General features: G+C 33.5%; 1 protein-coding gene across 2 annotated transcripts in view; it reads right to left on the bottom strand.

Moving 5' to 3' along the window:
• RNGTT (RNA guanylyltransferase and 5'-phosphatase) overlaps window positions 1–14,892 on the bottom strand; it is a 241,250-nt gene that overhangs the window by 191,300 nt on the left and 35,058 nt on the right. For both annotated transcript variants that reach the window (XM_019743290.3, XM_019743291.3), the window contains exon 8: window positions 13,724–13,825. In XM_019743290.3, the coding sequence (XP_019598849.2) occupies window positions 13,724–13,825 (102 nt within the window). The remainder of the gene's footprint in view (window positions 1–13,723; window positions 13,826–14,892) is intronic.

Below are 14,892 nucleotides of genomic sequence, written 5' to 3'. Positions count from 1 at the left end.
TAAGACACTGAAGAGAGAAATTAAAGAAGACGCAAATAAACGGAAACACATACCATGCTCATGGATAGGTAGAATTAATATAGTTAAAATGTGCATACTTCTTAAGGCAATATACAGATTCAACTCAATTCTTATCAAACTACCAAGGACATTTTTCACAGAAATTGAAAATATAATCCTAAAATTTATATGGAACCATTAAAAAACCTCGAATAGTCGCAGCAATCTTGAGAAATAAGAACAAAGTGGGAGGTATTACCATACCTGACATAAAATCGTACTACAAGTCTACAGTAATCAAAACATCATGGTACTGGCATAAAAACAGATACATAGATCAATGGAACAGAATAGAAAACCCAGAAATAAATCCATACCTATATGGTCATTTAATCTACGACAATGGAAGCAAGAATTTACATTGGGGTAAAGACAGTCTATTCAATAAGTGGTGCTGGGAAATCTGGACAGACACATGCAAAAAAATGAAGTTGGACCACCTCCTTACACCATATACAACAATAAATTCAAAATGGATTAAAGACTTAAATGTAAGATCTGAAACCATAAAACTCCTAGAAGAAAACATAGGAAGTAAATTTGCAGACATTACCCTTAGCAATTATTTTTTACTGATATATCCCCTCGGGCAAGGGAAGTAAGAGAAAAAAATAAACATATGGGACTACATCAAACTAAGAAGTTTATTTCACAGCAAAGAAAACCATCAATAAAACAAAAAGGCATCCTACTGAATGGGAGAAGATATTTGTCAGTGATATATCTGACAAGAGGTTAATATCCAAAAGTTATTTAAAAAACTCATTCAACACAACATCAAAAAAACAAACAACCCAATTAAAAAATGGGCAGAGGATATGAAGAGACACTTTTCTAAAGAGGACATACAGAAGGCAAACAGACATATGAAAAAATGCTCAACCTCACTAACCATCAGAGAAATGCAAACAAAAGATACCACCTCACCCCAGTAAAAATGGCTATCATCAATAAATCAACAAACAAAAAGTGCTGGTGAGGATGTAGAGAAAAGGGAACCCTCATGCACTCTTGGTGGATTGCAGATTGGTGCAGCCACTACAGAAATCAGTATGGAGGTACCTCAAAAAACTGGAAATGGAACTACCTTATGACCCAGCAATTCCACTCTTAGGTATCTATCCGGAGAAATCCAAAACACTAATTCAAAAAATTTATGCACCCCTATGTTTACTGCAGCGCTATTCACAATAGCCAAGACATGGAAACAACGGAAATGCCCAATGGTAGATGACTGGATTAAGAAACTGTGGTACATTTATACAATGGAGTATTACTCGGGTATAAAGAAGAATGAAATCTTACCATTTGCAATGATATGCATGGACCTAGAGAACATTATGCTAAGTAAAATAAGTCAGTCGGAGAAAGACAAATACCATATGATGTCACTTATAGGTGGAACCTAAAGAATAGAATAAATGAACAAACTAATCCGAAACAGTCTCAGAGATATAGATGAAAAACTGAGTGTTGCTAGATAAGAGGGGGGTAGGGATGAGGGAGAAGGTGAGGAGATTAGAAAGCACCATCGGTAACCACAAGATTGCCATGGGGATACAAAAGACAGATTGGGGAATATAATCAATAATGTAAAGATTTTGTAGGGTGTCAGATGGGCACTTGTCTTATTAGGGAGATCACTTCAGGGACAGTGTAGATGCCTGACCACTGTGCTGTACACCTGAGGCTGAAGCTGAATAATAATGAATGTTAACTATAATTTAATATATATATATATGGTCACAGGATGTGGTGTACAGCATAGGGAATAGAGTCAATGGAATTGTAACAGCTATATGCGATGTCAGACGGGTAGTAGATTGGGGGAGAGGGGTTATCACTTTGTGAGAGGTGTAAATGTCTAATTATTACACTGTTTTGTACACTTGAAACTAAAATATATATATATATATATATATATATATATAAAATATCTAGAAAATAAAATCTAAGAGATTTTATCTATTAAAAAAATAAAAAAGATTTTGGTGAGTTACATCCTTAGTGACCACACGAGGGATCGCCTAAGGCTGATTAATAAACAGTGATATAAACATATGATTTAGAGATTGGGGGATAACCACAGAACAAGTAAAAAACAGAAAGGGTTATATGTGATTGCCTTTAGGGATCAGGAGTGATGGAGAGAAGGGAGGGAAGAGGAAGGATTCTAGTGCTCTCCATTATAAGCTTTTCAGTATTTTCTGACTTATTTAACCATAAACAAGTATTACTTTAATAAAGAAATAATTTTGTTTTAGTCATCTAATAGACAATATTTAATGAAATGGAAAAATACTGAGGATACATTAAGTAAAAATAGATTACTAAACTATAAAAAGATACTAAAACAGTTTATGTAGAAAACATATTTCACCTAATAGAAGGTCCAATATAATAGGGACCACTGTAATTTCCAGCACCTAGAATGGTACTTGGCACAACATACACACTAAAAATTATTGTGACATGAATACAGTTTGATTTAACTAAACAAAAGAATATACACAGACAGAGAGGAAGGTCTGAAAGCACACACACCAAAATGTTAGCAGTAACCATCTCTAACTGGTGATTACAGATGCTTTTCATTTTTGTCTTTTTACTTACCTTCATTGTCTAAATTTTCTACAATGAATACAAATTACTTTTATAACGGGGAATATTTTTAAAGACACTATCATTTCTTTATTATTATAAGACCAGAATCGCAAGACAAAACAAATATATTTTTACTGAGATGTAAATTACAGATACAGTCTTTGATCTTGACCTAATTAAGAGGATCGGAAAAAGCATTCAAGATAATAGAATACTGCAAAATTATTATTCATTGCATAAATCAGGTAATCAGTTCCAACACTAGTAAACAAATCTCATGAAATCTACCAGTTCTGTAGATAAAAAGCCTCTCTTGGTCATTTTAATTAGTTACTTTTAGATTAAGTAGCTCTGTTCATGAGAATATAGAATGTCTTTATTAGACTTTAAAGTGTAAAATCAAATGATAATTTCATTTGTACTAATTACCATGAATGTTACAGGTTATGCTTTTTAGAACTTCATAGCCACACACAAATATGTAAAATACTGTATCATTTTAAGTGATCTTCCACCAGGGAGAGTAATGCCATATGGAGTGCTCCGATTTACCTTGCTCTGGAATAAAATTTAAATGCCGCTTAAAAATGATTTGGGCAGCACTTATATATCAAAGGCACAGAAAGATATGAAAAACATTTTGATTTTTATAAAACAACCAGTCTTCATGAGAAAAAAGGATCAAAAGAAAAATTCCAAAGGTTTTGTTTTATTTTACATTAGTCCCTGACATGGCTGACTACTTTTAATTTTCTTTTGTATAAAGTAGGCATTCTTTTAAAAAAAAAAAAAAAATCAATTATAATTCTTTCAATTTTTCACTGATTCACAAAGAGGAACAGATTTGTTTTCTTTTTTTACCCAACCGAGTACTTGCCATTTCTATAATCACACATAATGGGCTAGAGCATGTGAGCAAATAACCAGTTCTTAAAGTATCATGGAATTGTGAAAAAATAAGTATGAAAATCCACTCATCCGACGGATAGCGCCATAGCTGAGACAGGAAGAGAGGCAAATGTTCTTTAGTGTGGTCAGTAGCACTATTCAATACTAAATAACAAATATGTTTGCATCTCTTACTTACTCCCCTATCAAAGGTAAAAAAAATCCATCTAGGACACCCCATATTATACTCCTAAAATCAAAACAAATACTCATATTCCATAAGGGGTATCAAGTAATATTCCTCAGCAGGTCTTAGTACTGCTCCTTATTTATTCTGCCTTGTACTATACATAGTTTTACTACTCCTCTTACTACAGCTGAAAGCTGATTTCAGGGCAGAAATTGTATTTTATTTTCCTATAGTGTCTGTATCCTAATAGTTATCTGGTAAAGCAATACGTAAGTATTATTTCTGCCATGATACTGATTCTTCTATTAAATGAAAGGCTCAGTGCAATTCCAATTACCATCGCAAAGTGTGTGAAGGAAAACTGATCAAGTTTTCTACAGTTTATAATAGAACAGTATATATCATATCCCTTTAACATGCAGGATCAAGCAGTGAGGGAAGAAGGCAGCAGGCAAGAAGATGAAGACATAATGTCTACAGGAACCAAACATCCAGCTCTTAACACTAATTATCCCAAGGAGTGTAAAAACAGTGCTCACAGCGAGAACTTCCAATCTCCCTGTATAATGTTTCATAAGGCAAACATTAGCAGAATAAGTATATTTATGACAAAAATTCACCTAGAAGAATAAAACAGTAAAAATAATCAAAGAAATATTGAAAAAGAATAATGAAGAATAATAAACACATTTACAATACAGCATATAAAGATCATAGGCTCTCGAGTCAGGCCACTATATTCAAATTCCATCCAGTCCTGTTACTTACGTAACTGTGTGGGTTTGGGAAACCTACTTACCTTTACATGCCTCAGTCTCCTAATTCATAAAATGGGGATAATAATAGTACCCATACCTCACCGAGTTGTGCACATTAAATGAAACACTGTGCAAAGGACTCAGAACAATGTCTAGTATACTTAAGTGCTCAACAAGTGCTACCTGTCAAAATATAATTATTGCTATAACCAAAATACATAATGAACTTGTGCCACCACACTGGTGCTCAAAAAAGTGCTTTTTAAAGGAGTAACAGAATTTCATTTTCCAATTGTCAACTTAGCTACATTATTATTTATACTAAATGAAACTACCCAAAACGGCCAAGGATGCAATGAAATGGGCTCTCATAGGCAATGCACTTTAGGCCTGATACCTACAACCTTTGGCAAGGTATACCACAGACTTTAGAAGTTTCCATACTGTTTAAGTAACACTACTTTTATCATAACTTACACAAATATGGGTATAAAGAGGCCATTTCAGTTATTTATAACAACAAAACTGTAAATAGTCTAAATGTCTCAATAATAGAGAATAAACAATTTCATTGTGGCAGTAAGTAATATTATTAAAAGTATGTTTTAAAAATGGAAAATGCTTGTGTTAAAATCAAAATAATACAAAATAATCATATTATACAATTTAGTTCTACTACCTGCTAAGTCTACCACAGTCTCTGGCATATGGTAGATGTTCAATAAACATTTATTGACTGTATGGATAAACAGAGACAAATTCAATCTTCTACATTATCTCTTCATATATTTGGGTCCTGTAGCCTAGCTCCATTTAAAAATATACAGAGGGTGCCAAAAAAAGTATGCACATTTTAAGAAAGGAAAAAACTGTATTAAAATTGTAATACTCAATATATATCAATAACAAAAGATGAATACAAGTCAAGTGCATGTATTTTTTTGGCACCCCTGGTATATATTACCAAAAAGGAATTTTTTTAATGTTCCAAAGTTCCAGATGTTTGCTACCCATAGAATACGGGCAACTGCAAATTCTGACCTAGGCTGCATCTATGTTTGCAACAGAGGTTTTACCTGTATCTGTTTAGCTCTAAGAGTTCCCTAGCCGGATTTGGTAAGAGGTAACAAATTCTGTTGACTTTTAAGTACCATTTCAGAGACAGTATCTCTATTAATTAGTAGTAACTCTCTGATCCTTCGGATTTAAATAAAGAAACTAATATTTAAAAGACCTTTTTATCCTTTAAAATTTTGGTTTCAAAATAGATGATCTTTGTCCCATACCTACTTTTCTTCTTTTATAGTAACTATACCACATCCTAAGAGAATTGTGATTGGACCCTGGGAAGCCAAATGTTGGTTCCCATATAAAAATGGTTTTCCAAGGAGTCTTCAGCTATGATAACAACAACTAACATTTATTGAACACTGTACTAAGCATTTTATATGAATCTCCTTTAATCAATTAATGGACAATTCTCAGCCATATCCTTACTCAGTGGCTGGCTAAACATTACTCTTCTTTATGTCACTGATTTTTAAACTGTTCCACAGGGCTCTAAGGGCAGTGGTTCCCAAACCTGGCTGGAAATCAAAATCAACTGGGGTGCTTTTCAAAAAGGCGAGGTTCTCCGAACCAACCAAGGCCTACTGAATTTTGTTCTGAATTTTTTTAATATATAAAAGCTTCCTATGGTAATATAATCATGATGATGACATAACCTAAACATCCAAAGTTGTTTGGGAATTGCTGCCCTAAAACGTTCCATGGTGGCTTTAGAGAATACCCAGAATGTAAGCCCACACGCTCTCCCAAAATGTTCAACAAACAAAGCAGCACCACTTTTATCTATTTTATATAGTGGAGCTCCAAGTAAGACTTGGGCTTGCAGAAGGAGTAAAATGAGTTAGGCTACTTTCTTTTTTACCCAGTTTACCACCAGATATCATCAACTACAGCTTCAGATCACTAAACAGTATTTCCTATTGACCGCTAATCACTCTTTGAGATAGTCTCCCTTCTCCATTATAAAAAACAAACAAAGGAACACAGCTTTATTGTGTCCCTCCCAGTAGCAAGAAAACTGGCCCGGATCCCTCACAGTAGTTTTAATGAAACTAAAAAACTGCGCTGGAGTCTTTAAATGATGCAATCTGGTCTACGTTCTCTCTAAGGGTTTTTGGTTATCGCCAGAGGTATGACGCTAAACATTTAGTAAGTCCCCAAATTCACTGACTACATTATATTATAATAAACCTAATTTTAAAAGCCCAAATACTAGAATACAGAACATTGAAGCAAAAGCCAGAACAGAAGACCAGAGTTGTGCTGCTGACTTTGCTACTATCTACCTGTATAATTGAAGCAGGTATTTTATTTTTCTGGATTCTGGCCCCTCCCATGCCTCCACTAAAACGCTAAGTGTCCCTAGAACAGTGTAGAAATTAAATATCCTTTCCACGTATAACTTCATGTAGTAGTGAGTTTCTAAATATAGGTATGATGTTATGGCTGTAAGTTAATATTTATTACCAAATAAGATAGGAGATAAATGTTCGGTCAAAGTTCTTATGTTATATATTATAGGGAACTATTTGCTTTGCAAGTAAAAGAAAAATAGAGCTAAATAGAAGTTTTTATTTGCTCTGATCCCTTCCCATAAGTGGAACTGAAAAACAACTACTAAGTGAACAAATCTAAATTAAAGTAGTATACACATTACTTAATTGATCATAATTTGACTTATTCATTCTGTCCCTGAGTAGCATAAAACAGTTTGGTTTTTGTAGTTCACTGAAAATTATTCCAGCGACATCTGAAACCTCTTTAATATTCCTTTCAGTAAGACTTTTCTAGTCTAGCAACTCATTACCTTATCCACACTATTGCTATCTGAACATTCAGCTCCAGTCATTAGAATAAACATCTGCTACAAACATTATTGAGATACATATCAAGGGATCCAAGTAAGCTAACTACCTGGGGTAATTACACCGTTCTGCATAAAAACCGTTAGAGCAGCAAATATATAATAGAAGCTGCCTGAACATATTATAAACTGAATACTCTTATAAGAAAGGCATGAAACATGATTTTTATGAGAAAAAAAGGTTAATTTGCCTCTCAAATTTATATATTTAGTGAATTACTTAAATGAAAAAATACCTCCCAAGTACCAGGGGGTTAGAAATAAATTATAATTAATGGGAAGAAAAACTTATTGCAACTTTTATAATTAACTGAAGCGAATTTTAAAATAAAACGTCTTCATATTAAATTTATGTTTTCCTACCATAAGCTCACTTTTACACTTTCTTACAAAGAAAGAATATTTGAGATATAAAAATAGTCCTTTAAGGAGAATGTATTCCATCACAGGTTGGCAAACCTATGACCCAAAGGCCAAATCTGGCCTGCTACCTGTTTTTGTAAATAAAATTTTATTGGAACACAGTTATATATTTATTGATGTAAGAGCAGCAAGGTACAGCTGCTTCTGTGCTACAGTGGCAGAGATGAGTAGTTGAAACAGAGACGCACGGCCCACAAAACCTAAAATAGTCATTATCTGGCCCTTACAGAAAACATTTGCTGAAACCTGGATGACACAAAAAACTTAAAGCTGGGGATTCTGATCCATTCAGCACCTGACACAGCCTTGGAGGTAAACAAGGTTTCAATATAATTTTTGCATGAATGAGAGAGAAGGGGGTTCTCTGACCAGAGTTCAGGAAGAATGAATCTGACTACAATTTCCTCCAAGAAGCATTACACAAATATGTCTCGCTTACTTAAATAGATGTGTTCTAAAAAGCTGACTATAAATTACATTTCCATAAATGCCTAAGAGGCCTTTTTTTTAATTCCTGAAATAATTTACCTGTATATTCAGTTTTTCTTAAAGTAGCGTATGCTTGTATATGTGTGTATATTATATATACATAATACCTATATACTAAGTCAGAAGATAAGCATACGCATGTATAAATCAGTAGCTATCTTTTACTGAATGTCTACTGAATGCTAATTGCTTTAAATTAATTACTTCATTTAACACTTTCGTAACAACTCTATGGGGGTAACAGATCATCCCTATGTTACATAAATCCAAACAAAAGTTCTTTCTTAAGTCTGTCTAGGTTTAAATACTGCCCTAGTGTATCATTTTCCTTAAAATATGCTTTTTTTATTTTGCTAAACGTTTTTGTTTAAAAATTAAATGTGACTTAGAGTTGTACTTTTTTTTATCTCAAAATTTTCACAACCACAATAAGTGTTTCCATATATTTCATGCAAAGACATTAGCCGCTTTTCACTTACTACTTCATTTCATAAGTATTTATTGAGAGCCCACCATGTGCCTGACACTACTTTCGGCCCTTGGTGACACACACAGTGGTTAAAAAGACAAAAGTCCCAGGCCTCAAGGAGCTTGCTTTCATTATGATTATCAATTCATTACAAGGCTTTTGCTTGTCTGTTACAAATTATTCCCATAGCCTTACAGTTTTCCTAAGTCAAAGTCTGAGTTATTATCTTTTACTTCACTATTTGCATTATAATAGTAGTTACAAAAAAATAATTTGGTTTTTAACTAATGATTCAGAAACAGTTGAAATTAAATTTATATTATTTAATCTTTAGATTAAAAAAATTAAAATAAATTGTGAGATTAATTCTAAAAATTTTACATAGTTCTAAATCTTCACCACTTTCCCATGGATGTTAAATTAATTTTGAATGAATGGATTTTGAGGACTGATCATTTCTTTTTATTGCATGACAAATTCTGCTAATAAACTAAGTACACTGAGGAATTCTATTATAAAAGTTCTAATTATCTTTTCTCAGAATAGTCTACAAAATCTATGGAACAGCAGTATTTCACAACTACAAAACAGTTCAATTCCAACTGTATCTGCAGTACCCTGGTATCATTTCTGCTGGTGTTGCATTTATACCCTTTTGTGCATCTCCACTATGACCAATACAGATGATTTTTCTAGACTCTTTTCTTGGAATTCTCCCATGGGTCAAGCTGTATGTCGTTCCCTAGATACATCACATTTTATTTATGCTGTTAGATTAAGTATTGTATTCTTTCATTTAATCACTTACTTTATTAATCCCTCCCACAGTAATTTACTTATTCATTCACTTATTTATTTAATTACTTATTGCATATCTTTGTTGCAAGCAATGAGTGCAATCCATTTGTGAAAAGAGAGAAGAGAAAAATAAACAGTAGCTATCTTTTACGGAGTACTTCATTCATGTATGCTAAGCAGTACACTAATTGCTTTAATTACTTCATTTAATCATTTTACAACTTTATAAAAATAACAGATTTTCCCTATCTTATATAAATGTTCTAAATATACAACACAAGGGAAAGAGCTGCAATTCATTTATTCAAATAAATACTCAGAAGTTTCCCTTTGGTTTTAGTGGAGCATTGTTGTATAACAAATGAGATACTTCCATTATCGATCAAAAACATATTAGATTAAATTACTTAGCTAATCATTTAGGGGTCTGACAGTACTGAGACATAGAGAAAGAGGAATACAACTGCAGCGGAGTAAAAATAAACAAAAGTAAGATGGCGGAATATGTGACAAATTTTGCAGACTTTATTATATTATTTTGCCCAAGGTTTGGCACGATCACAGCCTTCGATACTATAGAGAAGGCAATGTAGAAAGTGAAGAATACCCAGAATATGAAACTCATCAGATCAAAACTATGCCACACTCCCAAATGCCAAGGCCATTTTGGAGTATAAAGCCTAGAGATAGGCACCTTTATCACTCATTCTCCACTCAAAGAGGTAGGTAATAAACCCATCTGTTAAGAGATTGTTACATATCAATTAAAAATATATTTCAACAAAAACTCAATTTATGCTAATCCTTACAACCAATTTAACAGATTCTGAACTTATTATAATCCAAAAAAACTAAATATAATTTCAACATTCTAAAATAAGCAATGAGGCCAATTTTTACTTATCCTTCAAAAACACATATCCACAGGGAGGAGGGCATGGAAGGGACAAATCATCCAAATTATCTATATCTGAATCGTTAACTGTGTCATCCTTATAGATTCATCCTTATAGAATGAATACTCCTAGAAGCACCCAAGACAAACAAATTTTTCATTTTATCTATCTATACTGTCTGATTTTTTTTATCATACATTAATATTAATTTCTAAAGCTAGTTCATTTTAAAGTAAATTCAAAGTAATGTAAACAAATGAACATATATGTGTAAATATATAAAACATATTAAAAATATATATGGAAAACATACTTTGTTATTAAACTATTTGAATTCACTATATCAAGCATTAATATTGAAAACAATAACTGTTTTATAACCAAAAGAATATGGTCAATAGTTATGGCAGTAGTTATCTCTAGGTGATAAAATGACTTTTATTTTCTTCTTTTAATGTTATGTTCTGAACTTTAATGAACCTGTTACCTACAAAATCCCCCCAAAAACTAAAAAGTGCTAAATTGAAGGAAACCATTATTTCCAACAAACGCAAATGAAAGAAAATATTTTGATACATTTCCAAATAATAAAAATAAAATGTGATAAATTACTAGAAAGCATATCATATTGAAATATCATTATATTCACCTATTATTAAAATTAAGTGTATCTGCCCCACTTCATGTCTCCCCAGGTATCTTTTTTTTAATTAAAGTTTATTGGGGTAACAATTCTTAGTAAAGTTATATAGGTTTCAGGTGTACACACAATGTGATATATAGCTAATGTGTTACAGAATTGTACACCTGAAACCCATGCATCTTTTAAGATCACAAGTTAAATGTAGATAAAGAAAGAATGATACAAAAGGTGTAACTGCCACTTTGACATTCAAAAATTTCTCTTAAAAATTAAATGCAACCTATACCATCTTCAAAATAACATCTAAAAACTAAAATATGAAAACAGGATCTCAAAGAGCTATCTATATTTCCATTTTTATTGCAGCATTATTCACAATAGCCAAGATATGGCAACAACCTAAATCTCTGTCAATAGATGAACAGATATAGAAGATGTGGTATGCAGCATCCCCCCCTTATCCACAGGGGATACGTTCCAACACCCCCAGTGGATGCCTGAAATCATTGATAGTACCAAACTCTATGTATGCTATGTTTTTACCTATACATACAAACCTTTGTTAAAATTTAATTTATAAATTAGGCACAATAAGATATTAACAACAATAACTAATAATAAAATAGAACGATTATAACAATGTACTGTAATAAAAGTTACATGAATGTGGTATCTCACGCAATCTCTCTCTCCCTCTCTCTCAGCCATGAGAAAGAAATCCTGCCATTTACTATAACACAAATGGACCTTAAGGGCATTATGCTAAGTGAAATAAGTCAGAGAAAGATAAATACCCTATGATAGCACTTACACGTGACATCTAACAAAGCCAAACTTATAGAAACAGAAATCAGTATGGTGGGCACCAGGGACTGAGGGGAGTGGTGGAAATGGGAGGTGTTGGCCAAAGGGTACAAACTTCCAGTTATAAGACAACTAAGTTCTGGAGATCTAATGTATAGCATGGTGGTTATAGTTACTAATACTATATTATATACTTTAAAGTTGCTAAGATAATAGATCTTAAATGTCCTGACCACAAAAAAGAAATGGTAATTATGTTAAGTGATGGACGTGTTAGCTAACGCTATGGCAATAATGATTTTGCAATATATAAGTATAATATAGCAAATCAACACATACACAGTAAGTTACACAATGGCATATGTCAATTATATCTCAATAAAGCTAAAAAGAAAACCTACAATATATATGCACTCCTAATTATTCCAAAACATTTTATTATGAAAAAGTTAATAAGACTCCTATATTAATATCTGTTAAAATAATTATTTCAGGGCCGGCCCGGTGGCTCAGGCGGTTAGAGCTCCGTGCTCCTAACTCCGAAGGCTGCCGGTTCGATTCCCACATGGGCCAGTGGGCTCTCAACCACAAGGTTGCCAGTTCAATTCCTCGAGTCCCGCAAGGGATGGTGGGCTCTGCCCCCTGCAACTAAGATTGAACACGGCACCTTGAGCTGAGCTGCCTCCCGGATGGCTCAGTTGTTGGTTGGAGCGCGGGCTCTCAACCACAAGGTTGCCAGTTCAATTCCTCGACTCCCGCAAGGGATGGTGGGCAGCGCCCCCTGCAACTAAAAATTGAACACGGCACCTTGAGCTGAGCTGCCGCTGAGCTCCGGGATGGCTCAGTTGGTTGGAGCCTGTCCTCTCAACCACAAGGTTGCCGGTTCGACTCCCGCAAGGGATGGTGGGCTGTGCCCCCTGCAACTAGCAACGGCAACTGGACCTGGAGCTGAGCTGCGCCCTCCACAACTAAGACTGAAAGAACAACAACTTGAAGCTGAACAGAACCCTCCACAACTAAGACTGAAAGGACAACAATTTGACCATTGTTCCCCAATAAAGTCCTGTTCCCCTTCCCCCAATAAAATCTTAAAAAATAAAAAATAAAATAAAAAAATAATTATTTCAACTATCAAAACATTTGATAAATAAACATTTGCTAAATATATATAACAAAGCTATAAAAATATGGATTACAAAAGTTAAATATTATTGAGGAAGCATAAAATGTATACTAATAAATATTTTAAAACTTAGGAATATGAAATTTGAAGCTAAGCTTTATTGTAAGAATAAAACAATCTTAAGAGTGTATAAAATCACAAAAAGAATTAGCAAGGATTAAAAGAAAAACTATTCAAAGAAACAAAAAATAGACTGAATCAGGGAGACCCGGTAATTTTTAGATTATAAACTGACAGCACATCTGTTCATTTTAGAAGTGCCCAACAATCATTAAAGACAAGGTGGTGGGCAGCAGACATACCAAAAAGCACAATATTATCAAGAGAAATAACACTTTCAGACTTAAATTTGCTATAGATTTATGTCAAACTAACAGAACTCTGAAACAAAAAATTTAGCAGGAAGAGTACTGCACAGCTAAGAATACTAGCTAAACAAAAAAACTATGCAATATTTGAAACATGCTTAGTTTGCCGCTCAAGTCAGAAATTCACACTCCTTAGAGAGCAAACCTTCTCTAACAACAAAGCAATATTCTTCAAGCATTAAGGTTATTTGTGTAACTTTTTGAGACGTCTAACTTACCGGGTACCATCTGCTTTCCAGCTTACTTTATATGGCTTCTGCTCCAAAAGTTTAATATTTTGCTTGTCCATGGAAACAGGCTGTGCTCCAGGGAATCCAGACCTTGAAGAGGAACATTTTACTATTATGGTTGGTATCCATACAAAGCAATACATGTCTGAAACCAATCTCACATGAGTCACACATTTATCACAATGTTCTCCTTATCATGAGATTAATGTCAATTGGAATAATATTAGCTTTCAGAAGATGCTGACAAAGGTTATCATTTTTTTGACATTTTAGATCACAAGTTAATAAGATTCTAATTGCCATTACTAGACTATAACTATTGGGCTAATTTTTAAATATTAACATACATGATCTAAATAGTAAATATGTTTACAAGTCTTTCAAATCAGAAAGAAGTTCAAATCTTGCCTTAATTATCTTACATTATTCTAGACCCCGTGTTCCTCCATCATGGCACCGCCAACTTGGCGTAACTACAGAGTTGGCAAGTGTCTCCTCAAAATATGCCCAGAAGTGACAAAAACAGGAGAAATGTAGATCAAGATTAAAGTATTTTGGCAAGGATTTAACACAACTAAAATCAATATTACTTCATCATCATTTTCATCTTTTAGTTACAATTATTTCTAGCTCGTTGATCTGTATGTACCAGTCAAAAAGTGCCTTGTATTAGGAATTTTTAACAATTAACAGTTCTGTTTTATCACGTTACAGCTGTACAATTTTCTGCCACAGATAGCAATGATCAACAGAAATGATCATAGACCAAGACCTGAGAGAATCCTCTCCCATGGAATGTCTGATAAATATTTTCAAGGCATCATAGGGGGAACATATTTAAAACCAATTCTCCCAGGTTACTGGCTACAGAAAAACTGAAAAATGTGGCATATTCAAGTTTCACCTCTTCTCCCTTAATACAATGATAAGGGCAACCCAAACGTTAATCAGCAACAGTAGAATCAAACACACAAAACAAATACTAGATAGTGACAACAGTAACTTTCTACTCCTTTAGGAAGACATGTGAGTCATCTAATTTTTGACTCAACTGTCTAGTTATTACACTGCCTGTCCTGAGAACAACCTGATAAACTCTTACATGACATCTTTTTACGCACTCTATGTAAATATACAAACTTCAAGGAGCAAATAGG

Source organism: Rhinolophus sinicus, chromosome 2, assembly GCF_057876585.1.
Source record: "Rhinolophus sinicus isolate RSI-liver-muscle chromosome 2, RSI-T2T, whole genome shotgun sequence".
In the NCBI taxonomy this organism is placed as follows: domain Eukaryota; kingdom Metazoa; phylum Chordata; class Mammalia; order Chiroptera; family Rhinolophidae; genus Rhinolophus; species Rhinolophus sinicus.
Note: the sequence above shows the minus strand (reverse complement) of the source record. Positions and strands in the feature narration are given on the sequence as shown.